The sequence below is a fragment of the Parus major genome, chromosome 3 (genome assembly GCF_001522545.3).
Source record: "Parus major isolate Abel chromosome 3, Parus_major1.1, whole genome shotgun sequence".
NCBI classification, from domain to species: domain Eukaryota; kingdom Metazoa; phylum Chordata; class Aves; order Passeriformes; family Paridae; genus Parus; species Parus major.
In genome coordinates this window covers 69,628,957-69,656,616 of record NC_031770.1, presented here as the reverse complement: position 1 = coordinate 69,656,616, position 27,660 = coordinate 69,628,957, and the positions used below count along the sequence as shown (strand labels likewise).

The following is a 27,660-nucleotide window of genomic DNA, read 5'->3' as shown; positions in this document are numbered from 1 at the left end:
TTCAGTATGTTACACTCATCATAAGCTTTCAGCTGAAAGGCTTATCTTTTTTCAGGGAGGGTGAAGCAATTGGGGTGCAGAACAAAAAGACAGTGTCTATGGGAGTGTCCTGGTACTTTGTATCAATGGCTGGCACAGATGGCTGCTTCCAGTGGCAATACCACCTGCTTTGCAGGTGTTTTGTACTATAGGAAATGCACGTGTCCTGCAATTCTGCAGTACATACTAGATCTGAGGGAAAAAAAATCAGTTCTGACTTTCAGCTCCAGTCAAACGTGTCTTTGCTTCCCCAGTTTCTTAAGTCAGAATATTAATGGTGCTCCTCTATGAGAAAATGTTTGGCATTATATCACGTAAGTAGATTAAGCTCTTCTAAGAATGTTTCTATTTTGCATTCAGATATGTTCAGCTGCCAGTGCAAACAGCTGAACATTGGGTGATACATGGTGCATGATGACTTGTGATTCATCTGGTCAAAATAAAGGATTATAATGGCAAGGAGTAAACAAGTGCCAGACCTTGTCCCTGACGTGGTCATGTGTGTATTATCTGTTAGCAGCAGGACTTACTTCATCATCTAAACATCTTCACTCCATTCTTAGAGCCAAGTGACAACTGACAACTGTTGCAGGAAAACTGTATAGTCAAGCATGACTCTTGCATGTGACAGTCTTCAAAGAGCTGCACCTGACTGTACTGCAGCGTTTCTTTCCTTTCCATCCAGGCTGAAAAAGCTGAGAAACTGAACTGTTAAGGGGGTGGAGGGAATAAGACAGACTGATCCTGGTTAATTCAAAAACTGTTTCAAAAATAAATTCCAAAAGCAGGCAGTGATGAAAATATATTTTTCTTCTCAGAGCCATGGGTCAAAGAGAAACTGTCTACACCAGCTCATACTAGAGCTTTTCTGAAACATAGAGTATTTGTCTCTTATTTCAAAGATAACCTCCCCTCTTTGACATTTCTCTCTACAGGAGGCACACAGTATGATTGTGACCATGTTGTTGTCAACACAGTCAATGAAGAGAAGTTAACACAGTGTTGGGAACCACTGGTTGTATAAACCCGATGAATCAATGATGTTTGAATTAGCCACTATTCTGGACACTGGAATTGGCACTGCCATCTCTGAAGGATACAGGATCAACGATGAGAATTTTGTCTTTTCTTCACTATTTTAAGCAACAGAATGATTTCACCTCCCTATCCAAGATTATTTTCCTTATAAAAGCTTGAGTATCTCAAAATTATTTTTTTTGTTTATGTTTTTAAATCCTTACAATTCAGTGTTGGATAGAGTGGCAGTATGCCTCAGGCTGGAAGAGAACAACTGAAAGTGCGAGAGACCCCACAGAATTACAATCATGTAAGTGAGTAGTTAACCCAAAATAGTCAGTAAGTGCAAATTATTTTATAAAGGACAGGAGTGCAGTGTGTATGTGGGTATAGCAACTTGGGCCTGTGGGCTGTAGTATGGAGAAATATTCACTACAGGAAATTATTATATTTGGTTCACTGGAACAAACTTATGTTTACTGAAAATTTAAAGACTGCTAGTACAACACATCCAAAGGCTTTTTCACATGTGGCTTCAAGTATAGTTAGTATGCTAATATAATAAGTCCTAAATTAAGAAAAAAATCTAGATTTTCTCATGTATAGAGGATGTAAAGCAGCAGACACTTGGTTAGAAAAAAGAGGGCTGGCAAAAGGATGCATTGGAATGTGAAGAATTTGCTCATTTTCTATGTCACCTAACTTCTTGAGTTGGTATTTTTTCTTCTTTGCCAAGACAAATAATATTTGTGCCTTTTAAAACAGTTTCAGTAAGTAGAGTCTTAGTGAGCTCCCAAATCATATAGGAAACAAGAATTTTTAGGGAAAGTATTACTGAAGATGACTGCAACAGCCTGTAAGTGCTGTGGTTACAGAGTTTTTCAGCCATTGCCTGGTGGGCTTTCCATGGAGAATGCCCAGCTACCCAGTATTTCTGGAAATGTTGGAGAGCAGTGTTTGTGGTGAGCTCCTGGCTCTCCATTGGACAGAAGTGTCAGACTCCTCCAGGAAGGGGCACAGCCAAGCCTGGATACATACCCAGCCACAAGGGCTGTGCCCATTCCAAGTGTTACTGGTTTAGTAAAGAGCTTGTGACAAGTAGGATGTTCTGATTACTGCAGGAGTCCTTCTGTTGCCCTGCTTTGAACCTGGTCATGTTAGTTTTCCTGAATAATGATGGTAAAAAGGTAAAATACACACTCTGGTACTATGCTGCTGTGTTTTGTTCTGGCTTAGACCAGTGTTATTACAACCTGCTCCAAGGAGCATCCAGGCTTTTGTCTTGCATAGTAAGTCTGTTTAAAATTAACATTTTCATTACTACTGTATTGCCTCAAAGGATACTGGTGCTTTTACTATTAGCACCCTAGAGGAAGTGCCTTAAAATTTTCTTCCTTTTGTAAAGACGCACTGAAGTATTGTTGCTCTGAGATGTGCTGCTTTTAGTCCTTAATAGAAAATATGTTGTTACTGGTTTCAAACAGTGGTACTTTGTCATATTGATGTACTCTTGCTATAATTAATATAGCATTTTACAAATAAATTTAAGTTAGGTAACTTTTTATTGAAATTATTTTTAAAGGTAGATAACATTTTATGGTTAGTTTTGCTTTCATCTTGTACACATCTCTGTCCATAATTCCTCTGTGCCAGCACCTGAGGAGTGAATAGATGGTGTGGAATAGCTGCAGGCTCTGAGGAATCAGTGATTCTTTACAAGTACTTGTTCACTGCGTTTGTGCATGAGGCCACCACTCACATGGCTGCCACTTCTGTCCCTGGTAGAAGCGCTGCATGACATGGTTGGTGTGACTGTGGTGACTGTACCACCAGAGCTGCACTACAGTAAATTGACAGCTCTCACCTAAGAGATTCCTTCAATCAATCCACCTGCATAATTGCAGGGAATGTTACTCCACAGCTCATCTCTGGCAAAATGGCAAGTGGAAAAACAGCCCACCAGACACAAACACCCCCTCCAGCACTTCACCAGTCCTGATGAGACACAAAAGGAACAGGAACACAAAATTGTGTCTACCCTACCTGCATAAACACTGCAGTCAGCTGAATCTGGGCCAGGAATTGGGCAATTAGAATAATTATCAGTTACAGACTGATATTGTTCCGTGCTTCTATTTAGATTAGCTATGTCATGAAAGGGTTGCCATAACAAGATCAAAGTTTCAGTCTTGAGACAGTGATGTGACTATTTAGTTCTGAGAATGAAACAGCTCGAGTAATAATCTACATTGGTGAAGGTAAATAGAACTAGGGAAGTCAAGGAAAAACAGCACAGGTTTCATATAGACAAGTAGGTAAGAGTGTGCCTCACCATTTTAAGATTTATATCTGAAAAATAAAAACTCCAAAATACACAAAAGGGAAATGCCGTAGACTGTTCCTCTTATCCTAAGAGTGAGGGGTGTTCTGCAAAAGTCACAACTACATTTTTAACATGGTTTTCAGGTAGGAATGCCTAAGGGACATTAGTATGTCTTGTCTGCTTATTAACAGGCAGCATATGAAGGAATCAAAGGCTTTTCTAAAACAAGATTTATAAGTTAGGCATCCTGTATGAGCTTTTAAAGAAGAAACACTTGCTACATACCAATTCATGTTCAAAGATTGACTGCAGGCAGAATAATGATTACATATATTTATTGTTTACTAATTACATTGATCACTGTTTTTCCACGTGCATGTCCTCCTTCCAATTTCAGAAAGGCCTTTGGAACTTCAGAAAATGAGAAGACTTCATCAATAACTGGTTGAATCTACAGAATAAAGAAAAATGTCACTATATTAGGAATAAAGTAATGTATCACCCTCACACCTCAAACTGTATGAAGAAAAGGGGGAGGTTTCTTTAAGGTATTTAGGATGGAACTTGCCCTGTAGCCACATTTTAAGATTTTTTAGGGATACCTCTGCATCCAGGAGAAGGCTTTCTGCTGCTCTTTGCCCAAATTTTAAAACACCTTTACTAACACAGTTTACAGCCCTTACCTGTGGCTTCTACCACTAACCATGGTGGTATCTGGTAATATATTCTATCAGCATGTAAGGCTGTAACTTCTACATCCTTTCAAAAACTGACACTGTGATTTAACTTTTTATTGTCCACAATGATATACTGACAGAAAGAACATTTTTTTGCCTCATATTTCTCTACTGGTTTTCTTGTTAAACTCAAGAATTGTCACAACATCAGATATTTTAAAGATACCTATAACCCTGATGCCCATCAGTACACAGCTCAGTACCTGTAGATGACCACAAATGAAGTGGAAAAATAGTCCACCAATGTTTGTTGCTGAATCATTTAACTACACTTGAAAACTCAGCCACTGTGTATTCCAGGAGCCATAAATCATTATTAAGCCTAGCTTGCATCAACTGCTATTTTGACATTAATTTTGTAGAGTGGCCTTCTGGATTGTTTTAAACTAATTTCTAACAACAACAGTGAAACTACTTAATCACTCTCCCCATTATTAAGTAAGGAGCCTGAAACCCCTATAAGCATTTTCTTTAGATGTCATAGTGTACCAACAGAAGCAGAATTTTCAGCTCTTCTGAAAAATATTTATCACTGCTGATCCAAGGGAAGAGGTTATTTTTTACTGTCAAGTACTGAGTAAGCATTCCCAACACCAAAATAAGATTTGTCTATAGATGTGCCTCCCCTGAGGTTGGTCCTTTACCTTGGATCCCTTAACACCAGGCCAGTGCATGTCCTTGCACTGATACTAATCCTCTTACCAGAGGAAGACATGACCAGTAGATGAGTCTGCAGCTAATGCTTGCAGTAATGACGATTTGAAGTACCCAAGATCCAAACACACTATTTACAGTGCTAGAAAAAGATAATTTTCACTTGTGTCAAGGAAAAATTATCTTCTGTGCTTTCCTTATAGTTTTAGCATGTACCCTTCTCTTGTTGAATAAGCCAGAACTGATAATTTCTCTCTGCTGGCAGGACATGTATCATGCCAGACAGAAAAGGAATACAGCAGCAATATAGACACAATGTGCCAGCTTTGAAATGGTACTGTCTTTGAAAAGCTGCCTTGCTTTTACCACAAGACAAAGGGTTTTTACTTTCAGATGTGCTGCTTAGAAGGTGAATGTGCAGCACTACCAAGGAAAGGTTTTCATGCACACACACTTTCCTAGCAGCAGTGCTAACCACCCAGCACCTTCCCCAACAGCATAACAAATGCTCTCTGAGAGTTGTCCATGTTCAGGGAGGTCCTTTTCTTAGATCTCCTAATTTTCTCTTCATTTATACACTGTGCCTTACATTGACATCCACTCCTTGCATTTAAATAAATACTGACTTTGCTTGTATGATAACAGTAATCCAAGACATCAGTACTCTTAATTTGCACCACAGTATTGCCCAATATCACTAGATACTCCTTTTTATTTTGTCAAGGCAAGCTTAGCCATAGTGTGAAACTTTACATGGCAGAAAATTGGGAATGAATGCACCCCTTCCAAAGAATGCATCAGAATTTTCAGACAAATCACTTTGTGAGCCACTGTGCAAATAAATATAGTCACCAAGTGCCTCAAAGTTTCCATGCAGCAAGGTACAAGGCTTAGTAATTATTTCCCTTTTTCTGCCTAGACAATGTCTGTAAACTAACCCCTAGCAAAGTGAGTAGCATCACACAGCAGAGGAGCCACAAAGATACCCCAACTGTGGAAGAAATGTTGGGTATAAATGATCATGTTCAAGACAAACTCATGTCTGGTCAGCATTCAGTACAGAATGGAAATGTTGTCTTGGACATCAGCAAAGTCAGGGACGTGGACTCAAGGCAGAAAAAACACTGAATTCACAATGGTTTGGGGTAAACCGAGCATCTGAGTGCAGCTGCAGCTGTTGTGACCATCAGCAGGAGGAACGTGCTGCTGATCAGTACCAACTGTTTTGAGGAAGACCAACCCTTGCTTTCATAGCAGATGCTTGGGAAAACACAGTTCAGGAACCTTGCTGAGCCAAGCACTTGTACAGTACTTATTGTTAGTGGCAGTTGTGTACAAAGCTGTGGTGCTTCAACTAAGAGGGAAAAAAGAGATGCAGAAACCCAGCCTGTTGATGCATGGACACAGATGACCCTGACAAAGTAATAAGCTAGGAGGAGAGGAAAAGTATTCAGGGAAGAAAACAGAGCAGCAGCACTGTGAAGGATATGTAAAGTGTAAGGGATTGCAGGGAAAAGCAGAAGTTAATTTCAGACACGTGCAGCAACTGAGAAAACATGAACAAGACACTTCGCTGTCCTGCTAACCCACAGTCCCTTACTGTAGGTTGCAGCTTATAACCCTGACAGAGGTATGGTACATCCTCAGCCTGTTGGGTAGAGTTCAAAGCAGTGCATTTGAAAAGTGGTGACACAGTGATTCAGAGGAGCCCTGAATTCATCCTCACAGTTCAAAGCACTGTGTGTATTGCAGCCACCACATGCTCAAAGCCCATCTGCTACATTGATGTAACCTCTAGCTTCATTTAAACGCTGGCTTTAGGCAGTGCTATAGAGAGACGTGAATACCGAATTGATGATCTTGGCAATCTAGAGCATTAAACATTTTATCTGGCTGGCTGGACAGTCCCATTGTTTGAATAACCCCGAAAGGGCTGACCATGTTGCAGCACAGTGATTCACTCAGCCTTTACCATAATCCACTGACTAAGATAAAATTTCTTCCTGTGAACAGACAAACAAGCAGGGGAGCGTCTGCTGTTTGTTGAATGTGCGATAATAAATGGAGATTAACTGGATAATAAAAACACTGCCTATTTACAGCCACGCATCAGTTCCTTGCCAGAGGACACCTATTTGTTCAGGGAAAAGGGATTAAACTAAAGTCTGGGAGAGAAAGGATTACACATACCCACATTGAAATGTTTATCTGAAAACAGATTGGGCCTGAAAGGTATTTTCTTCCTCTTCATTCTCTCCAATGCAGGACATACTATAGAAATGAATCTCAGGTCTCTTGGAATGAATTCATGTGCTTGGAAAAATAAAAAGAGTAGTTGCTGATGCTGATTAAGGCTGTCCTACACACAGCACAGAGGTGGTATCCCAGCCACTCCAGCTCTGAATGCAGCAGGCAGTGAACAGCACTAGTCAGCAGGAACACAATCCTGCTCATGGCAAATTCAGGCCCACCCTTAGAGGTCCCACGTTCTGCGGTGGCAAGGGCACAGTTTGAATTTATCAGGAGAGAACAAGTGAGAAAACACAAAAGGAATGGAGACGGCTTTGACCCTCATGGTAACAAGAAGTCACTCCAGTAGATGCGCAGCTTTTTCCTGCCGCTGGAGGGAGAGCGAGAGCCTTGAAAGTCTCAGGAGAGCGAGGAACTGAGCGCAAGCCTAGTTCAGAGCGCAGAAGGACAAAAGTGCCCTCACTCACAGGACAGTGACAGTGCACTGGCTCTCTTCCAGGTCTGCAAAGGATGGCCGTGTCAGAGCTGCCGGGCAGCCTTGCTTGCAAGAGTGGCTGCCTCCCACAGCACATCCCCTTCCTACACTTTGGTGAGGCTGCTCAGGGCTCCCATACACCACCCTTAGAAAAGGTACTTGCACACAGAACAAAAGCTGGGATGTGCTCCACTCGACATCAAAATCCTCCTGGGGGCTTGCTGTAATGGAAAAGATCTGGCTGCTGTTTTGACTAGCTGATTTAAAAGATAAAGGCTGTCTTCCTCCAGAAATTACCACTGGGCCTAAGTGTTACCCATGAGCACAAATGCAGTGCTTGATCCTTTGGCCTTTAGTGAATCTCTCATCAATGTCAACAACAATAATGAAGAAAAATCTTTAAAAAGAACAGTCCTTGTCCTGGAACTAAACAATTGGTTATCCATTTGTTACTTTATTGTCATCCCATGGGGAAAAAAGATGCTGTTTTGGGACACTCTTACTTTAGCTGAGTATCTTCTCTGCTGTACTCATGTTCCATGCTCCTTGCATCTTCTCCTTAAAATGGCATGCAACAAAGTATGCCAATCCTCATATTGCTTGCCAACAGCAAGTTCTAGAGTCAGCCCTCACTGAAGACAAAGGCTGAAGTTCTTACCTTCTGCAGCAGCTGGCTCTGGTCACATCTTACACAGGTAGCTTTGCAACTGCACAGTACCAGCATAGAATTATAGGATGGTTTGGGGTGGAAAGGACTTTTAAAGGCCATTCAGTCCAACTGCCCCTGTCATAGGCAGGGACACATTCCACTAGACCAGATTGCTCAGAGCCTCATATTTGAATATTTTTTATAAAACCTTCCTTGCTGTGTTTTTTATTAGCTTGTATTTCAGAGAATATGTACTATCATCCATGAGCACATTAAAGGACATCAGGTACATTATATTTCTGTCCCAAATACGTAACAGAAGTAAAACTGATCCAACAATACACCCATAACAAAAACTGCTGCAGTGGTTAAGGCATGGGAATGGAAGGCAAGTGTCCCAGGGTCTAATCCCACGGCCATCTTACCAACAACTGTATTATCAGGTCTTACTTGTTTGGTTATTAAGACAAAGGCCATTTTTCATATCAAATCTCTAACAGCAGCCCACAGGAACTCATGAACATCATGTACAATTATTAAAATGCTAGCATACAAATCCCCAGTTAAGCAGGCTATCAGGGTACAGTTCAGAGTGTAGAAAAGGCTTCAAAATCTAGTTTGTTAATTAGCCCTGGCAGAACAGCTTCTACAGAACACAATGAAGAGCAGTAAGAAACTGGAACAAGCCCAGAACTGCACTGTGTGCTAGCCTAGCCCAGTCTTAAATCAATAAAAATAAGGAAGATCCTGGGTTTAGCTATGTACTGGATCATGCTGAAAAACTGTTATCTAAAGGAAAGCACAATTAATCTCCTCTGGAATCCCTGGTAAGGCACATTCTTGGTAGTTGTTCTGATATTTACGCTGGTAATTAAAGCAGTCTGGGTCAACATCACCGTTTACTTAAGACAACCAACTTCCATACAGTTAAACAGAAATACATATTTACATGTGAAATCATATCACATATAGAGATTAGAAGATTAGTCCTTCATAATCCACATCTTCCCAGTCTCAGCAAACTAAACTCACAGCAGATAAGGGCTGCCTTGTCTGCACATTACCCCTGCACTAGTCACAATTCCCTCCTACACCAGGAGGCTAGAGCTCAGAACACCAGGACTAACTTTCCACACAATTTACAATTAGATCAGGTTAAGGAAACACATCTAATTAAATGCCTGGAAGATGGTGATGAATTTTTTCCAGATCTCATTGTGGTGTAAGTGAATCTACATACTGAAATCCTATTTCCCCACAGAATGCAAAATTTCCATTAGTGCCCTTCACAGACACTTTGTGATGTAACCACACAGCACTTACATAAGGAGCATAAGCAAGCCACCATGTCCTGGAGGAACAGGAACAGGTATGATTTAATAAAAATCACAGTGGCTTTTTTTTGGTGGCTGTGACAAAATGCAGATAGAGCTTCTTTTTGGAAGAGAAAGAGCTGAACAGAGCTTTTGGCAACCCCTCCATGGTCAACATCTCTGTGCTCTAGCCAACCAACCTGCCAAGCAAATGCACTGTAACAGGAAAACACAAAATTAAATGCAAAAAAATAAAAAGGTGCAAGCTTCGCAATTTAGTATGAAGAAAGACGGTCATCAGAATAAGTGTGAGTGACTAAAGAGTGTCCCCACTCTTTAGTGGGGGAATGACTGATCTCTAGTTAATTGAGACATTTAAGTGTAGAAACCACTATAATAAGGCACCCTAGTGCCTTTTTTAAGGGAGACTAAAGCAGGCACCACACAAGGGTGAATCCTCAGGTATCTTCGGATACCTTAGCACAGTCGTAAAGCCTGGAATTACTGTAGAGAAGGCCAGATCTATAGGTGCCATGTTTGGAGAACATTCAAGGACTCAGTTTGATATTCATACAGCTGAGAGAAATGCAACAATAATGCAGTAAGGGCCAGGAAGTAGTTATTTGCAGAACTGTGACAAGATGAATTGGAAGCAAATCAATACACACAGAGTCCAGAAGCTGTGATGACCTACATTAGCAGTAGGTGTAAGCCATCTTAAATCATGGCCATCCAAACAACTCTCAGAACCCATGGTATGTCAAAGTGGATGACCATATGCACTTGTGTTACTTACTTCTTGAATAGGAAATATCTAGGAACAGGAAGCAATTCAATTCCTCATTTTAACAAGGTATCTCAGAGCAAATCACCAAAGGTGAATAAAGGGCATTAGCCCTCATTAGTACATCAAGAAATTATGGTAGCAGAAGTTTATGTGATTTGTTCACCACTGCAAAAGAAGACAGCAGCAGGTCCAAAGAACAGTCAGCATCCTGCTCTCCAAACCATAACAGCAAGTGCTAAGTCCAAAGCATCTAGTGATTTCAGCAAAATGTATAATCAATACTACTCACAAATTACATTAATATAGGCATGCAGTTGTTCTTCCTATGGGTGCCTATGCTGGAACATCTATCCAAAAAGAAAACATCAGAGAGAATGATGTATTCATTTAATGATTAGAGACTCTGCCCTTTAGCCTTCCTTCTGCAAAAGTAACTCATTCATCAGCCCATATGATGCAACAATGCTCTAAATGAAAGAGTATTAAGTCACCAGAAACACTGCACACACACTTGTACTGCATTTAAATAGCACTGAATTAAAATGAAAATGTCACATTTCTGTTGGGCTGCATGTTAACCCACATCCTATTATCGTGCTGCAGGAACACACAACACACTCAGTGCTCCTGCTTACAACGCTAAGGAGTCTTCTGAGACTGCTTTCCTGCACCAGCCTTTATAAAAGGCAAAGTAACTGATCAGTTATGAGTTAGAGGCTTCTACCAACTTAAGTACTTACGTGAATTTGGCCTATTTTCAGCAAGGACTATAGGACATCTCTTTAGAAGGAAAATGCTGGGCAAGCAGCAAAAAACAAAATTGTCAATGTTAAATCCACAACACTGACCAGAAAAGCCCTTCAGTGATGACAAGTCACCGAACAGTGTGCCAGTAGGTCTGTGTCCTGAATTGAAATCTCTGCTGATTTCAGTTGCCTTTAGATGAGAACTGTAATTCCACAGGAACATTCTACCATGGAAAGAGACACAGCAGCTTCTGACATGGGCTTCATCAACTCATTTGGTGGAGCTCACATTAAGCCAGTCCTTACTGGGTTATAATTAACTGCTGCAATTCAAACCACAACAGGGATTCTCCAGCAGTTTAGAAAATAGCCAGTCTCTCTCAAATTTGTCAAGGAAATACTAGGTTTTCTCCATGCCCTCAACTGTTGCAGCAGCCTCCCAGCCCCTCAGTCTTGCAACTGTCTTTTTTGCAAGATATCCAGCTGCAAGGCAGAGAAAACAGCTCATAAACTGAAAGTGGTGTACAATTCCCAGAACTGACTGATGTGCAGGTAAATTACACAAGGAAAATTATTCTCTTTACTTGTATTAGCAGCTCATCAAATCCTCTCCTTTGCTTCCCCATTAAAAGAAAAGTCTATTAAAAGAACTCCTCCTCAGAGCTTTTGCAAATCTCTATTCCTTGTTGCAAAGATCATCCAGGTGAGAACCAAGTAACTTTAAACAAAATATCTTATTCTGTGTCCATTGAAGGATTAAGAACCCTTTTGCTTTCACAAAGGAAGATAATGAACTCATCAGAAATAAAAATCTCTGTTGGTGCAGAAGGACTGTAAGGAGAAACACTGTCAAATCAAAATGATCCGTAAATGTTTCAGAGGTATGCTCTTCAACGCTTCACTTACTGTAACATCTCTTTAAACCCTCATCTCTTTTTAATTTCTTACATTTAATCCCCCTATATCATTTATTCCTGAAAAAAAGCCTCTCATTTTCAGGAGCTTTCTAATTGCTCTCTTATTCACTTCATACAATCTCAAAATTAAGATGTGCTTAACAGAAAAGACTAAAATCTAAAAAAAAAACCCCTGCATTACTCAAAAATATTCACTCAAAGGTAACAAGTTAAACTACATGAGCTCAGTTTTCTATTCTTGATACATTTCATTGCTTTGTGCTTTTTTTATTTCTCCTTTATTCTTTCCTATGAAAACATAAACATTTATTTTGACTTACTTATAGGAAATTGTGGTACAATTTCTCCAGTGATTCTCTCCTGCCTTTTTTCCCAAACACCTACTCTTCTGAATGGATGGTCTGTCCTTTTAAGAGAACTCTTGTGTCTAAACAAAAAAGGTCATAGTCTTATTAATATCTGTCTAAATGGAACACAACTGGGTCTTATAAAATCCTGATGACAGCTCAGATGTTTACAGCATTGCACAAAAAATAGAGTAAAATGCTACTAGAATGACTCTGCAGACAAACAGTCTGACGTTAGGACCTGTTTTTGCACAGAGAATAAAAGACCAAGCAAACATCTTTGTCCTCATGATCATCTTACTACCAGAAGTACATCGGGACATTCATGTATGTATGACGTACATCTTAAGTGGCATTGCAATTCACCTGTCCAGGTTATTAAGCAAAGAACACCGATTAAGCCCTATCTCTATTGCATAAACAGCTGTTTCCCAAGAGGCTTTCATGAGCATATTCTGCATTTGTTTTGCATACAAGGTAGGAGCAGAACACAAAACAAATTGCAACTGGCTGAGAACAGGACAAATGGTAAGAACAAAGACAAGGGCATTTCTTTTTCTTAGACACTTAGAATTTAGCAGTGTGACTGAATGCAATCACAGGATGAGGACCTTCTACAGCTTCTTTCTTAACCACAGGATTATACAGTTCCTATAACACCGTATGTAATGCAAAGCAGAAAACTTTTTATTCTTAGCAGCACTGAGGTGCCGAAACAGAAGCAATCAGGTCTTCAGTACAACAGCAGTTTATTTACTCTTTTCCAAACTCTGGAACATATTGCATATCAAACAAGGGGAATCAACACTCAGACTTTGAGAGATCTAAATTTTACTAATATGCACAAATTTTGAGCTCCAGATAGCAGTTCACATACTAGAATTACCAGCGGTCATGACAGACTGCTTACTCTTCTGCTTATCTACCACACAGAAAGATTAACAGCAGTTGTCCATATTCTCTACTCTTGGATAATTTCATGTTGCCAAAATTCCCAGAGAGGACACTGCTGGGACCTATATCACTACACAATCCAAAACATAGGAAATCAACTGTTCACTCCCACAATATATTTTGTAACAAGCTCATAAACCCGAAAAGATCACAAAAGCAGACTGTAATCTATCTTGGCTTTTCCCCCCACATCCACCAAGATTCCCGAGAAGTTTATGAATGCTCACAATATTCCAAGTCCCTGTGCTGAATTAGCATAAACATCATACTCTGCAGCACTGAAATTATGAAACACAAGATTCTTGTCACAATTCTGCCAACGGAGATCATCTATTACATGCAATAACTAGAATATTCTAGTTCTATATACACTACAGGCAGGATGCCCAACCATCCAGGCTAAGTAATTTTGCATATGCAGATACACAGCCACGTTTATTCTGCCCAAATAAACCAAGTATAAACCAAATAAACCTCTTAAAACATAATTTTCATGTGGAGTTTATATTAAATTATTCCCACTGGCAAAAATAAACAATCACTGGACATTACTCCTTGTAACTTTGTAAGCTTCACGTTTTTAAAAATGTATGCTCAAGAGGGAGAAGGCAGAACAGTCTTAAGCACTATGAACTCCTAAATTCCATGCAAAAGGCAGAAGTTAGAAACTGGAAAAAGTTGATTTTTAACTAGTTTTCTTTACCATTACTCTCATAATATTTTACTTCCCGATAGTGAACTACACTATTTTTGAGTCCAAGCAGCATCTCTTTCAGCACAAATACCCAAATAACCATTACTGACATACCTTTCCAGAATCAACCAGTTCTGCTATTTCATCCAAACTTGGGCCACTTGGCATGAAAAATGCCCACCGATAATGGACTCCTTTAAGGAGATGCTGCAAGAAAGATCACGAATCTATTAAAATACCATGAGAGCAAACTGAAATGGGAACTAAAATTAATGACAGCATCTCTGAAGAAGTAACTTAAGGAAAAGACATGGAAATTATATGATAGTGTCTGAAAAAAATGGCACCAAAGCATGTGGATTAAATGTACGGACCAGGATGCTGTATTACCACAATAGGATCAGGTTGAATTTTGTGTCCAATTGTTTGAGTCAGCTGGAAGAGAAAAACAATTACCTTGTCTGTGCAGCTAGAAACAGAATTAGTTGTTACATAAGAGAGAAATGGTGTTATATGTTCACATACACTCACAAAGGGGGCGAAATAAACCCAAATTAAAATGTGACATTTACAACCTTCCACCTCAGTATCAGTGACTTCATTTTCCATTGTAATATATGCCAAAGTCATCACTGTCCAACAACAGATGGCAGCTCACATGAAAAGCATTTTGGGAAGATCTCTCACACATAAGTCAAGAGCTTCTCCTCTAAGTAAGTCATTACAGGAATAAAAGCCGTCATCTGCCAAAGAGAGATGATTTTTATATATGGCATAGAATCCTCTTCATCACGGCAACATGCACACTGAGAAATACTATTACATTATTTCTTCCCCGCCTTTTCATTTTGTCTTTGGGCTTTCTTGTGAAAGTACTACTGCAGGACTTAAAATCCCATTCAGCCAAGCCTTTGCAGGAATACCATAGCAACTGCTTGAAAAGCATTCATTTGGAGAGCAAGTACACAAGCATAGGGAAGAAAAAGTTCTAAAAAGCCCCACTGATCTGGCCACTGGCAAAACGTTTTAAGATCCACTTACAAAAACTAGAAAAATCAGTATCACCATCCAGACACACGAACATGAAAGAGATGAAAGACTTTCTAACCACCCTCGACCACACTTACTACTCTCTGCTGCTGGAACAGGATGAAGAGAATCAGTCATGGAACAATGTTTTTAGAGAAAGCCTGACTGGCCTAAAGCAAGTAACAAAACTGCCCTCACTTCAGTGAGGCTGGGATTTGCTGTGTTTACTATGAAACCCTGGCTGTCAGCAGGACTCACTAGGGAGGCCATATGGAAAAGGCCACAATGGAAAGCACAATAACGAATCAAACTTCAAAGTCTCCCAAAGTACTACATACACTCAGCAGCACCACACCAACTCATTTCTTTTCAGTGCAAGAAAGAATAGTATACTTAATGACATATGAGGACAATGCAACAGCTGCCCCTCCATGAGCTCTGTGACTGACATCCAAGCCACAGAAGTAGTCACTAAAGTACTCCAAAACATGAAAGTACATAGGATTTTGTCAAATACCTTTAGAGTTTTGGAACCAACAGTGACTCCTGTTTGCAGCATGCCATCAGCCACTCCAAGTTTGTCCATATTGATCAGGAAAGGTGTCACTAAGGTAACATATGTTGCTCCTGACCATTTCTTCAAGAGATCTAGTGCCCACTTCTCAGTGGATCCACCAACATTATCTAGGATAAAATCAAACCTGCAGACATAGAAATAACAGGTTTAAAATCTTGATATGGGAAAAATAACTTCACCATAACTAAGCTAATTAATAGCAGAAATCAGCTACAGTTCACATTTCTACATGTCACTGCAATGCAAAAATAATCAATCTGCAACATAGCAGCAAAAAAGCCCCAAGACTTCACAAAGGTCCCAAACATTCAGCAAAGTTTAATGTACAATGGGATTGAAATTTACAGGTTATTGCCCATTCACTGTGCATCAGACACAGGCTATTTAAAATGTACACTTAAACTCCAAAAAGCAAACTTAGATGCACAACTACATTCTGTACTTGCTTAAAGCCTTCTAGAGCTCTATCTCCTCAGCCCTCGCACAGAGACTACTGGAACAGTCTTGAGGTCTAGCACTGAACAATATGGTATGTACATGTAAAAACTAGTCTGGACTCATGCCCTCAACTAGGAACAGCTCTTGTACGTGCTGTACTCAACAAAATTCAGTTCCAGTGGCTAAAATTATGTAAACAAATTATTCTACTAACGCTTATTTCCTCACATCTTTTCTGTGATCCAGTTCTCAGCTTTGCTTCTCCAAGTTTTTTTTGACCTCCTTATTTATTTAGAGGCCATTTTACCTCTCCTGACAGCTCTTTTCTTCACATCTACCTATTTAACATTGAACCTAACAATGCAAAGGATCTAAAACCTTCCCACCATGGAATGGATATATGCAGCCTCTGGCAAAAAGCCACAGTTTCAGTGTTCCTTCTCATTATCCCAGCATGTGAGCCTGTAAAGGCTGAATAGGGCAACAGGGAGCTATGCACCTGTTCTGTTAAATGCACAACTCATTCTCATTTTCATCTGTAAATTTCCAGCAATCTTGAGATTGCAACATATATCTCTAATCTAAATAATTTACAAATACGAGGGAAAATACTTATGCAAATTAAATAGAAAAGTCCTTATCTCTCTGGAATGACAGTTTTCCTGCCTGTCTTCCAAGGGTATGATTTCATATTTACAGTTCAGTTAATGTAACAGTTAGCTGCCAACAAGAAAAGATCTTAAAAACTAATGTTCCTGGGAGGAGTAGCTGTCTGGATTCTGAAGAGTCAGTACAACTGCAAAGGGGAGGGAAGTAGGAACATCCCAGTCAGTAGAGCTGACTGATCAGCCTAGTTGCATCATTAAACTGCACCCTAGGACACTGTTGTTGATTCCTCTTAGAAAGGGTCACTTTGCTAGAATGGGTGTTTAGCATTTAAAGTGTTGCACAAAGGCAAATTTTGCACCAACTGCAAAGTCCATCCTGCTGTACAGACAGTGTCACTGCCCTCGCAACTGCCCTCGGGCCTGCTGACAATCACACTACAGCTAAAGGGCACATGGCTTCTTAGCACAATTACCAGTAAAATTCTCCCACAGATCGAGCAGCTTCTATTTCCCCTTCCAGAAACTTACCTCAGTCTAGCTAAAAAGAGCTGTGTAAATACCATATTCAAATACAAGTAGATTACATTTAAACAGAGGGAAAGATTAAAAAAGAAAAAATACTTCTGTTCTAGAGAAAAATCCCAGGCTAGTTTAAACATAGCTGCTGTGACAAGATAAATGTGATTGTTTTTCAGAAGCAGCTGTATCCAATGTTACAGAACAGAGATTTACTCCCAGTTGAGTTGCACAGTGGCAAGTCACTGCTTCTTCATGATACAGTTCTTTCCTCTACAAGATGAATTTTGTATTTACCAACTTCACTCAGGATTTCAGAGGCTTATTTCAATTTATTCATGCATTGTATATTCTCCAAGGTACTTGGATGGAAGCTACAAAACTGTTCATATCACAATCATTGAAGAGAAGCACATGGAAGTGAGCTTGTCTCCCAATTAACTGGCTTAGTTTTACAATGTAATCTTTGCTGGGCATACTCATTTGCTAACTGCATCCAAAAAGGTGAATCTGCTTTACAACATAAGGCTTTAGAAAAATTTAGGGAACTCTGATAGAGTCAGGCAATCAAAAGGCAGAAGGTCTGACCGCCAACTCCTTCATCTCAGCGTTAAGCAATACAAACACTCACAAGGGTAATGTTTTAAGATGCTCTTCCAGATTTCCAGATCTGTAATCAACCACATCATCTGCTCCAAGCTTTTTCACCAGTGTGCTGGCATCATGAGAGCAAACTGCTGTCACATGAGCATCCCAGGCCTTCATTAGCTAAAAACAAGTATAAAAAAAAAAGCCCAAAGATTAAAATTTAGTGAAATAGAGAACAACTTAAAAAGCCAAAATCTCATTATATTTATATAATGAATGAGCGCCATTAATAGGGAGTGGAGAGACTGTTCTAATACAGGCTAATTTGTCACAATTCCCACAGACAAAATAATGGCTAGAATTTGTCAATATTTAAGGTGTTGTGGGAGAGGAGGAGTTGGTGTGAAAGAAAGAGTTTGGGGTTTTTTAATGCCACTGAAAGATACCAGGTCTCATGACAAATAAGGCTCTCAGTTTGCTCTGAATCTACCAGCTATGCACACCAAGAGGTACTGTCCAAGCTGCCAATCTACCATACTGGCACCACAGGTACCATTAAATATTATTAAATATGTCCTTTAAGTATTTCATATTACTGCAAATAGGTTAAGTACTAGTAACAAGAAAAAGAAGGAAGTCATCTCTGATTTACCACAGGGACAGTATCATGTTATCTTCTACTCCAAAAGCTATAGCAAAGCAAAGGATTTTTGCTAGTAATCTCCTTTTGAATCTCATTTTTTCATTCATATGTTTTACCTTGATTCCAGATAAATTAACATAGTTTATCCAGGCTTGATCAGTTAAAAATTTTAACTAGTCAATGGCTGGTCAGCCTTTCATACTTAGAGTCACATGTTTTATCATGGATCAGGCAAATAGTGTACCACAAAAAATTCTGCTGTAAAACTCTATAAAAACTGCTGTGCTTATAGCCTAGTAACATGGAAAGCAGTGAGGCAATCACGAACTTCTTTATTTTTTTATAATCTTAAGAGAAAGATGTTTCAGTATGAGATGACACTAATTAGAGTCAAAACCACCAAATTAACTGAGAGCATGAAAGAGGACGTTCCATAACTAATGAATCAACAAAAGAGCACGTTTACGTTCCAAAGTTTAGAGCTACTGGAACAGACAGACAAAAGGGCAGCAGGGCAAAGACAGTGAGGGAAAGTAAATCTAAGCCTCTGTGCTTTACAATCACTGCAGTCAAAAGCCTGATGGCCTCTCACATCATTTGACCAACTACAGTAGTTGTGGTAGGTAATGTTCTCCATCAGTTTTCCCACTCATACACCAAGTTCTGTTCATATTTCAAGTGCACATCTGAATCAAAGATAATGAGAACAGGACACATATTTCAAGTTACACCAATCAGAGATTTCCTGCACCCAAATTGTGAAATATGATCTTATACACAACTACTTTCCTTGAAAGTCCCTGCTTCCTACTTTAAAATAATACAACATAATAAATGGAAAGCAATAAATCTGAAAATACTTTCCTTTTGGAAATATCAATTTTCTCTATCAGATGGACTGATCAGTAGCTTGCTATTTCTCTATTCCTTCTCTCAATTCTCTTCTGTTATTTTTTTTTTTCATACTGAAATGCTTGAATATTCATCCTGGGCATGCTGGATAGTATTACCTGTACAGCAAATGTACCAACTCCTCCTGAAGCTCCTAATATTAATATTCTGAAAGAGAAAATTAAAATATATTTAATAGTTCTTTAAATAAATTCTGGAGTAACTATGTATTCTAATGTTTCTTATACATCTCTAACACTGAATTATTTTTAGCAAAAGATTGGTTTTGTCATTCAATGTTATTCAAGAGTGGTTAACTGTTCAAATAGCCAAAAATGTGACTTAACATTATTGATCATGTGTTCTGTGCCAAAAGCATTACCTCAGCACAGCCAAAGAGACTTCCTCATATGTGCTTTCAATTAAATATAGGCAGTGGAGCTGTCACGTAGTAGCATTTATATCACTCAAAAACCCTGTACCTGTCCTCACTTTCCCAAACATAATTGTTTAATTTGGGACAGACTAAATTAAGAGTCCTTTCTGTCTCCCAGAGTCCACTATCATATCTCTTAAAGAAAAAAATCCAGTTCACCAACATTTTACACAAATCGGTCTTATCTAACAGAAAAAGTAGTTTAGTATCACATTATTTAAGGAGACTGTGAACTGCAGAACATATGGAACATAATTTTCCCATATTGCATAATGTTTACCTAAAAGACAATAATACAATGAAGTACCCTCATCATTAACACGTTTAATTTCTATTAAATGAAGATAGGTGCATTTTCCTTTGGAAAAAAGCAGTAGAATTTTTCTAGTTCCTTCCAGTACATCTCAACAAGACCCTGTAAATGCCAGCTTGTGGAAACTGGCTCATAAGCAAGAAAATGAAAGAGCATATTGTCAAATTATTAGCAATTGACAGTTCATTTTAACTAATAACCCTAAATTTATAAAAAAAAATAATACAAGTTTACTTGTGTAAGAATCTTACTGCTAGAAGCCTAATCACTGTTCAGAAATTTTATCCAAACATTTCATTAAATAACTAATCATCAGAAAGTGAATTGGTATGAAAACCTTGCAGCTCAAGTTGCAAACAGTGCTTTGACTTTGGATCCATTTGCTAGGACAAAAAGAAGATCCAAGATGAAGTCCTGGCATAGGATTGAGGAACATCATGTTTCTCAGAGCTTCTGTTTGCCAGAAAAATCTCAGAATCTTCAGAAGCTGATGAAATTCCTGTTTTAAATCTCACAGTAAAAGATGTTGAAGGAAATTGCTTTTTACAGTACAAAACTGTACTATACAATCTGGAGTCTCAGTTTACAAAAGTTCTTTGAAGTAGCTTAAGAGACTTGGCTTTGGTCACACTATCCATTTTAAAATGCTCCTTTTGTAAGTGATCAGATTCTGTTCCCTCCCATTTCACTGATCCAAGCTGCAAAATTCAGATTAAGAATATGAAACCACAATACCACAAAGCCTGCAGCTTTTAAATCTGCCAAAATGTACTTATCCTCAGAACCAGGCTTCTAACGACAGATGCCTGAAGCAACATGCATATTTTGACTTCAGTATACTTGAAAAGGCTCCAGGATACTACACTCAAGATACTGGGTTAAACCCATCTTTATCCTTTAAAAGGACAGTTAAAATTAAATCCTTTCAAAAGAACCTTTTCAAACTGCCTTTGCAATTTCACTCCTAGATAAAGGGCATTTCTTCTACTACATATTTGGTGGAAAGCTGTCATCTGAAGATGTTCAATTTACTCAAAGGATTTAGGTAACATTTTCAGTTTGGAGACCTGCTTGGCTAGGACTTTTTTATTTTCCCCTTGAATAAAAGCCCTCAAGAGTCCTCCAGGTAGAAACACTTTCAGATTCAGTTTGTTCCTATATTACATGGGCTACTTTCTACCACACCTTCCAATTATTAAAACTGTCTCCACACATTGTGACTTCAATAAAGCTCTTCATTTCTGAGACAAACTACATCTGCACAGGAGATCCATGTGCACCAGCTCAACAGATCAGCATTTTTACAGCACTGACAACAGCAAGACACACAGGTAAGAGGGGGAGTGCTTGAAGGTGCAGGACCTGTTAGGACAGTACTGAATGACAGATGGTGGCAAGTGCCAAAGCAGGAACAGTTTTGCTTGCACTGCCTCAGGAAAACACAGCCAGGAGAAAACACATCATAGAAACTACCTGTTTTCACTGTAAGGGTGAGCTCAGGAGTAAACTAATATACACGTATTTGCACCAGGAAACAAACTAACAAATCTTCTGACCTGGACAGAGATCCAAGAGAACCAATTCTTTCAAAAGAACATTTGTTCCCCAGGCTTTCCTCCTTTCTTCTGACAGAGGCACAACATTCACACCAAGATTCCCATGGGGCTCCAGCAGTTCAAACAATCATAGGGAGCAGATCTCTCCAGATAAGCACACACATGAGATTTGAACCCATCTTAAACCTATGAGTTTAGCCCATCTCCCTGGGCCCTGCTTGGAACTATGGTGTGGTCAGAAATGAGAACGAAAGAAGCAGGACCTGCTTCAGCTATGTGTGTCCCCCAAGAGAACATAAAAAGGGTGGGGAGTGGGTGTACAGATCAAGGGCTAATATTTTCTCCAGATTATAAACAATTAAAAATTTTCAGTGACTGAGTTACATGCAAGATAAAAACTGAACAAATACATAAATTTTATATAGTTACAAAATTGATGTATTTATTGACTAAATATATCAACTCTATTTATATATAAAATTATATTTTATTTTATTATGCCAACAAAACGCTCCTGAGAAATTTATTCCTGGATCAAGAAATGTTTACCCTTTCAAGAAGTTTTAAAACCTACACTGACTTTATACTTCTCAACAGATAAAATGATGAAATGACACACAGACATTGAAAAAAAATATTTTGTTGGGGTATTATATCATTCAAATTTTCAGTGTAACCATATAAACCAGGAGTGTACATTTGGTAGCTTACATTAACAGAATGCAACATTTCTGCCCAGCATGCATGAAAGTCTAAGATATTGCCTCTGTATTCACATGAAGACTTTTACTTAATAGCAATGTAACCACTTTGAATAACTTCTCACACTGCCAGATTTGTTTAGTCATGCCTTTTGTGAATACAGAAAGCAAGATATCTAACAGCTAGTGTTGAACAAGCATATCCCCCTTCTACTGAAACAGATCAGCAACACATATGAGAAGCTCCAGGTATCCACAGAGAACTTCAATACAACAGAGTCATCCTTAACATTTAAGATAGTAAGAACATTTAAGCTTCTACAAGAATATTGACATTAATTAGAGTGGTACAGAATGGAAAAACAACTGGAATTGCAGGAGGGTTCACAAACGATGAGAGTACACTTCAGGAAACTTGTAAAAACATAACCTGAGAAAGTATGTGCAGATGGAGGAGATAATCTGTCAGATCACTGCCAGACACTGGACTAACAGCAAGTATTTCTGGTTAGCCCACGCTAACGCCTTAAAAGAGGCAAAGAGAACAATACACACCAATAGAAAAATCTTGCTGCTTTTAAGATGTGTTAACATTGCACTAAAGCACCAGTGAAGTAGTTTTCATCAAGGAATACAGCTCCTCTGCCAAAATAAGACATTTTTTGTGTGCACATACATCTTTCTGCATAGCTGTTTACATACAGCTACAGGAGACAAAAAGACTGACATAAAATCACATATGCAGGTAAATTCTTACCAAATACATAACCTAAAGAAATTAGGAAACACTGTATAAATTCTTGTACTTTTAAATTATTGCCCTGAGAGTTAATGGAATGTAATGCACAGCTCCTTCAATGCATTTTAAACACTTTCCTACAAGTAATATTTCAGGGGGAAAAAGGTACCGTCACATAAGTCATACACTGCTGGTTTTACAGTTCAAAATTTATAGACAGGAAATAGAATATTTTTAAGTACATTAAAATGGGTTTTTTGCTTATAGAGTAATTAAAAATTTATTTGGAACGTGAAAGTAAATATTAAATGTAAAGACACATTACAAATGCAGTTTGAATTTTACTGTTAACAGCAAAATCTAAACACTTACCTGAAGATTGGAAAGACAATTTAATAAGGCTAGCCTATCAGTGTATCATTACGTTAATTCTATTTACCTGTGAAAGTTAAGATAATAAAAAGTATAAATACTGAAAAATAAAAAGTAATGTGATCTTATTTAGAATTTTATTACTAGCTGGAAGTTAATTTCAATAACGTCTCTTTGAAACTCGTTTAAATTTTGCAATTTCATTTTCTCAAAACATTGTTTATCTTTAGAAAAAACAATTACTCAATATTCTCATGGTGAAGTTCCCTGTGACACAGGAATGACCACTCACTCGACTGTCTTCCAGAGATGTAGGTGAAGAATTTCAACAGATCTAGTGTCCTTTGCAATGTGTTGCGTTACAAAGTATCAGCAAGATAAGAGGAGGTCAGGCATCCAGACTCCTGCTACCCAGTAATTACTTTATGACCTAAACCTGTGATGCAGCACAGTAATTTTAACTACTGTTTTTCAACTCCCATAGTTTTACTTTTGCCCTTATTTCCATTCTGAAGATCTTGCTATCTATTTACTCAAACATCTAAAGGTCAAAATAACTGAAAATTTCAATTATCAGGAGAAAAATGGTATTTGCTCCAATCTTTCACTACATTTTTCCTCATCTGCCATTGTCAGATTAACAGACTGATAAACAAAGTCAATTTTTCTATTTCATTGGTTGCTTGTCTTGCATGTTCTCCTTTTCTTGTCTGCATTCCTGACCCCATCAAAGCTCTGGCCTGCAGGTCAAACAAGAGTCAGTCACCTGTTCATTTTTCTCTAAAAAGCTGGAAAACCAGTCTGTTCCAAATGGCCCACACATGCAGGAAGTGAGTGAACCACATCTCTGTCCTTGAGAGGGCTTTTTGTGAGTTGTCAGTATAACTGAGAGGATATTACATTTGACTAGCTGTCTTAACAGGCAAAAAAAGGCAAAGTCCCTATAAATTCCTGGAGATAACATCCTCAAGTTCTCTATATAGCCCATACATTATATATACATTGGATTATGATAGCATCATAGAATGGCCTGGGTTCGATGGGACCTCAAAGATCATCCAGTTGTAAATGTCCTGCTGTGGAGAGGAACACCATTCACTGGAGCAGGTTGCCCAGAGCTCCACCCAACCTGGCCTTAAATATTTCCACTTGTGGATGTATGGGCATCCACAACTTCTCTGGGTATTTTTTACATCTATATAGGGACCTCATCTGAGCCTTCCTCTAAAGAAGCCTCTTTCAAGCAGCTTGTGTAGACAGAATCCATCATCCTCAGACAGCTGATCTTTATGGATGTCATGGTACAGCAGTCTTTATTACTGCTGGAAGTGTCTTAGAAGCAGCTCATCAATACAAAAATGAAGAACTTTGGTTTTAGCACCAGAACTGTTTACTTACCTTTTCCCACTACAATTACTTTGGTTCAGTCCTCCCACTTGGTTAAGCGCAGACCACGCAGTGAGACCAACATATGGTAAGGCAGCAGCTTCTGTGTGACTGAGAGATTTTGGCTTAAAAGATACCTGAAATAAAATCATATCTAAGTCACACAGGAGCTCCTATGTGGCACTGAAATATTTAAGAAAGCTTTACTGAATTGCAGATTGTGTATTGCACATTTTTAGCCATCATCAAAACTAGCTGGAGTACAAATCAATCCAAGCACTAAGAAATAAAATCACTTAAATACTGAAGAAGAAAAATGCCAGCCTTTACAACTTTGAGGTTTTGTTAGCCACAGTTTTGACAGTTTACCTCATTTCCACTAGCTACCACGAACTCTGACAGAGTGCCTTGTTTCCACGGGGGAATTGCTGCCCACACCTAAAACCAAACAGAAAATAACTATCAATTTTTGTAGCTTTGTACACAATTGTACGTACACAGAAGTTTCCTTCATTACCAAAAACTTTCTTCTAATTCACAGAATGTCTTCACTGTTTATCAGAAACCAGTTTTAGCTTATTTTACATCAAAAAAAAAAATCACAAAACTGACTAAATGAAGGACTGGAGAGCTATGTAAATAAACTGTACCACTGCATTGTGTATAAGATATAATTTTTCAACCCCTCCCCCCCAAACTACTCCCATGCCAGGAAAGCCCAGATTAGAGGGGTGAGCATGGTGCAGAATCAAGACTTGCTATGCTAAAACTGGTGAAATGTGAAAGCAACTGGTGAAGGTGAAAGCAAACAGTATCAGTATTTGTGTAGGCACCCATGAAGTGCTTCTTGGGATAAGCCAAAGTTCCTACTCCAAGTTAGTCAAGAAAAACAAAAACAAATCCCTTCTTGTTAGAATTTTACCTTGAACTGAAAATAAAGTGGCACTTTGAGTGTGCAAAAACAAAGAAACAAAAACCAAATATACAAAATTCCACTCTTGCTACTGCTGAAATGGATCAAAAATTAAAACACAAAAGGGAAATTAACTTGCAGAAGCAAGTATCTGAAAGACTATGCTTTTCAGAGAAAAAATGAAGGGAAGAAAGTATTCTAGGAATTTACTGCCAGATAGGCCTTATTAAGAGTGCAACAGCATTAAAAAAATAATTAAGAGCAGAATGAACGTTGAACATCTCATAGCATATTTTAACTATACATTCTGGGAAAAAAAATAAATTAAGAGATCAGTGGAATCACCTCATCTCCAGGTTTGAAATAGGACACACCCAGTCCACATTCCATAACAACACCAGAGACATCTCGACCAAGTGTTAGAGGAAATTCAGCCTCGCCGGTTTTGAGTTTCAGGGGATCCCGCTTCATATTTAATGCGGTTGCACCATAACCACCTGCAAAACATGGAATCAACCACAACATACCATACTGAGTGTTCATTTATAATTGTGCAATTCCAATTAGGAAGCGTCATCTGTACATAACATGCCTCATTTCTGTTACAACTAAAGCATGCAAAAATTCTTCAATATCTCATACTTAAACAGATTTTAGAAATAAAGAGCAGGTGTAAAAAATAAAAAGGCATATCTCCTCTAAGATGAACAACGTGGACTTCTATTCAGTAACCAACAGACAAATGCTGTTAAGTCTCAGAACTACCTATCTAGTAACAGTGTGCAGCCTAAAAATAGCCTGCTTTTGGGTATATATGTCCATTCAAGTGTTTGGACAAGTTTGCCTAGGAGCTCTATCATGCTAGAAAGTGTCTCAACATGAATCCTCAGATAGGATGTCCCATCACAAAACACCCAAATATAGTCAAAGATTTTTTAAAATTCATGTAGAGACCCAAACACAGATTACAGCTCTGTCAGCAAGCTTCCTGCAGTATATTTGATTATTCTGCTAAAACTGATTCGATAGGCAACCACTGCTACATAGGAAATATAAGGTATTCTACTACCACAACTTCCTTCTCGTGTTTCAAACCCAGAAAATGGGGAAGTAAATCTGATTAAACGAATCAAATACGAAGAGCCGGGCAATGAAAGAGCCAGATTTCCTGGGCGGGATGACAGCACGTCCCCAGATGCCAATTCAGGATGGCAATGAACAACACAAAGCTTTGCCTTAGGTCGCACATGCCGACCTGGCAGCAACGCAGACCTCCAGCGCTATTCACCTCAAGATGGGAAAATCCAGCATCACTTAGGGGCAATGCTGTTCCTTGGCCGGGCGTCTCTCGGTCAAAAGAATAGCACCACAATCGCTCAATTAAAAGTTCACCCTCCCAACACACACACACACTTGTCAGCGGCATTTTGTATCGTTCTCCCCTAAGAACTTGAAAAAAACTTTTTCATACAGTTCTTCCCTGAGAACCTGAAAGAAGATACGTTTCCAAGAGGCGGCGGTTTTGCACAGGGCTCGGGGAAACACGTGTGTTGAGGCAGGCCTGGCCACTGCCGAGACAGCTGTGTGCCGGGGCAGGACGGTGCCCTGGCACCGCTCGGGCCGCCGCGGCCGCAGCCCCAGCAGAGCCCCTGCCATCCCGGCAGCCCGCCCGCGGCTGCTCGGGCTTGGCACTTACTTCTCATGCTGAGGTCGATGGGGTTCAGGCTCGCAGCGTGAACCTTAATGATGACCTCGTTCGGGAAGTGTATGATGGGGAACATCATGTCGCTGGTGAAGCGCAACACCTCATTGCTGCCGTACCGGTCTATGACCCAGCTGGGCATGGAGATCCCCGCCCGCGGAGAGGAGCGGAGCCCTCGCGCCGGTGCCCGCCCGCTCGCCCAGCGCAGCACCCGCCCGCCCGCAGCTCCCCACGACAGCATGGCCAGGGCGGCCGGGCCGGGCCGGGCCGGGCCGGGCCGGGCCAGGTGGAGCCGCGGGATCGGGACCGGGACCGGGATAAGGATCGGGCCGGCTCGTTCCCGCGCGCCT

The 27,660-nt window shown here is 39.4% G+C and overlaps 2 protein-coding genes across 4 annotated transcripts in view; one reads left to right on the top strand and one right to left on the bottom strand.

The window, feature by feature from the left end:
* CRYBG1 (crystallin beta-gamma domain containing 1) overlaps positions 1-1,250 on the top strand; it is a 95,650-nt gene extending 94,400 nt beyond the window's left edge. For both annotated transcript variants that reach the window (XM_015621107.3, XM_015621108.3), the window contains one exon: positions 975-1,250. In XM_015621107.3, the coding sequence (XP_015476593.1) occupies positions 975-1,063 (89 nt within the window). In that variant the 3' untranslated portion in view covers positions 1,064-1,250. The remainder of the gene's footprint in view (positions 1-974) is intronic.
* Positions 1,251-3,697: 2,447 nt separating this feature from the next.
* Positions 3,698-27,659, bottom strand: RTN4IP1 (reticulon 4 interacting protein 1). 2 transcript variants are annotated; one of them, XR_001520282.2, is made up of 10 exons: positions 27,305-27,659; positions 25,954-26,105; positions 25,065-25,133; positions 24,708-24,832; positions 19,312-19,360; positions 17,702-17,838; positions 15,449-15,632; positions 14,017-14,109; positions 12,228-12,334; positions 3,747-3,830 (listed from the first exon to the last, which is right to left on the bottom strand). XR_001520282.2 is itself a non-coding variant. In XM_015621112.1 (9 exons), the coding sequence occupies exons 1-9, from the start codon at positions 27,549-27,551 to the stop codon at positions 3,714-3,716; spliced, it is 1,173 nt and encodes a 390-aa protein (XP_015476598.1). In that variant the 5' UTR covers positions 27,552-27,659; the 3' UTR covers positions 3,698-3,713. The 2 variants fall into 2 exon arrangements, 1 of the variants encoding a protein (XP_015476598.1); XM_015621112.1 differs by lacking the exon at positions 12,228-12,334 and having other exon boundaries at positions 3,698-3,830.
* Position 27,660: the final 1 nt, after the last annotated feature.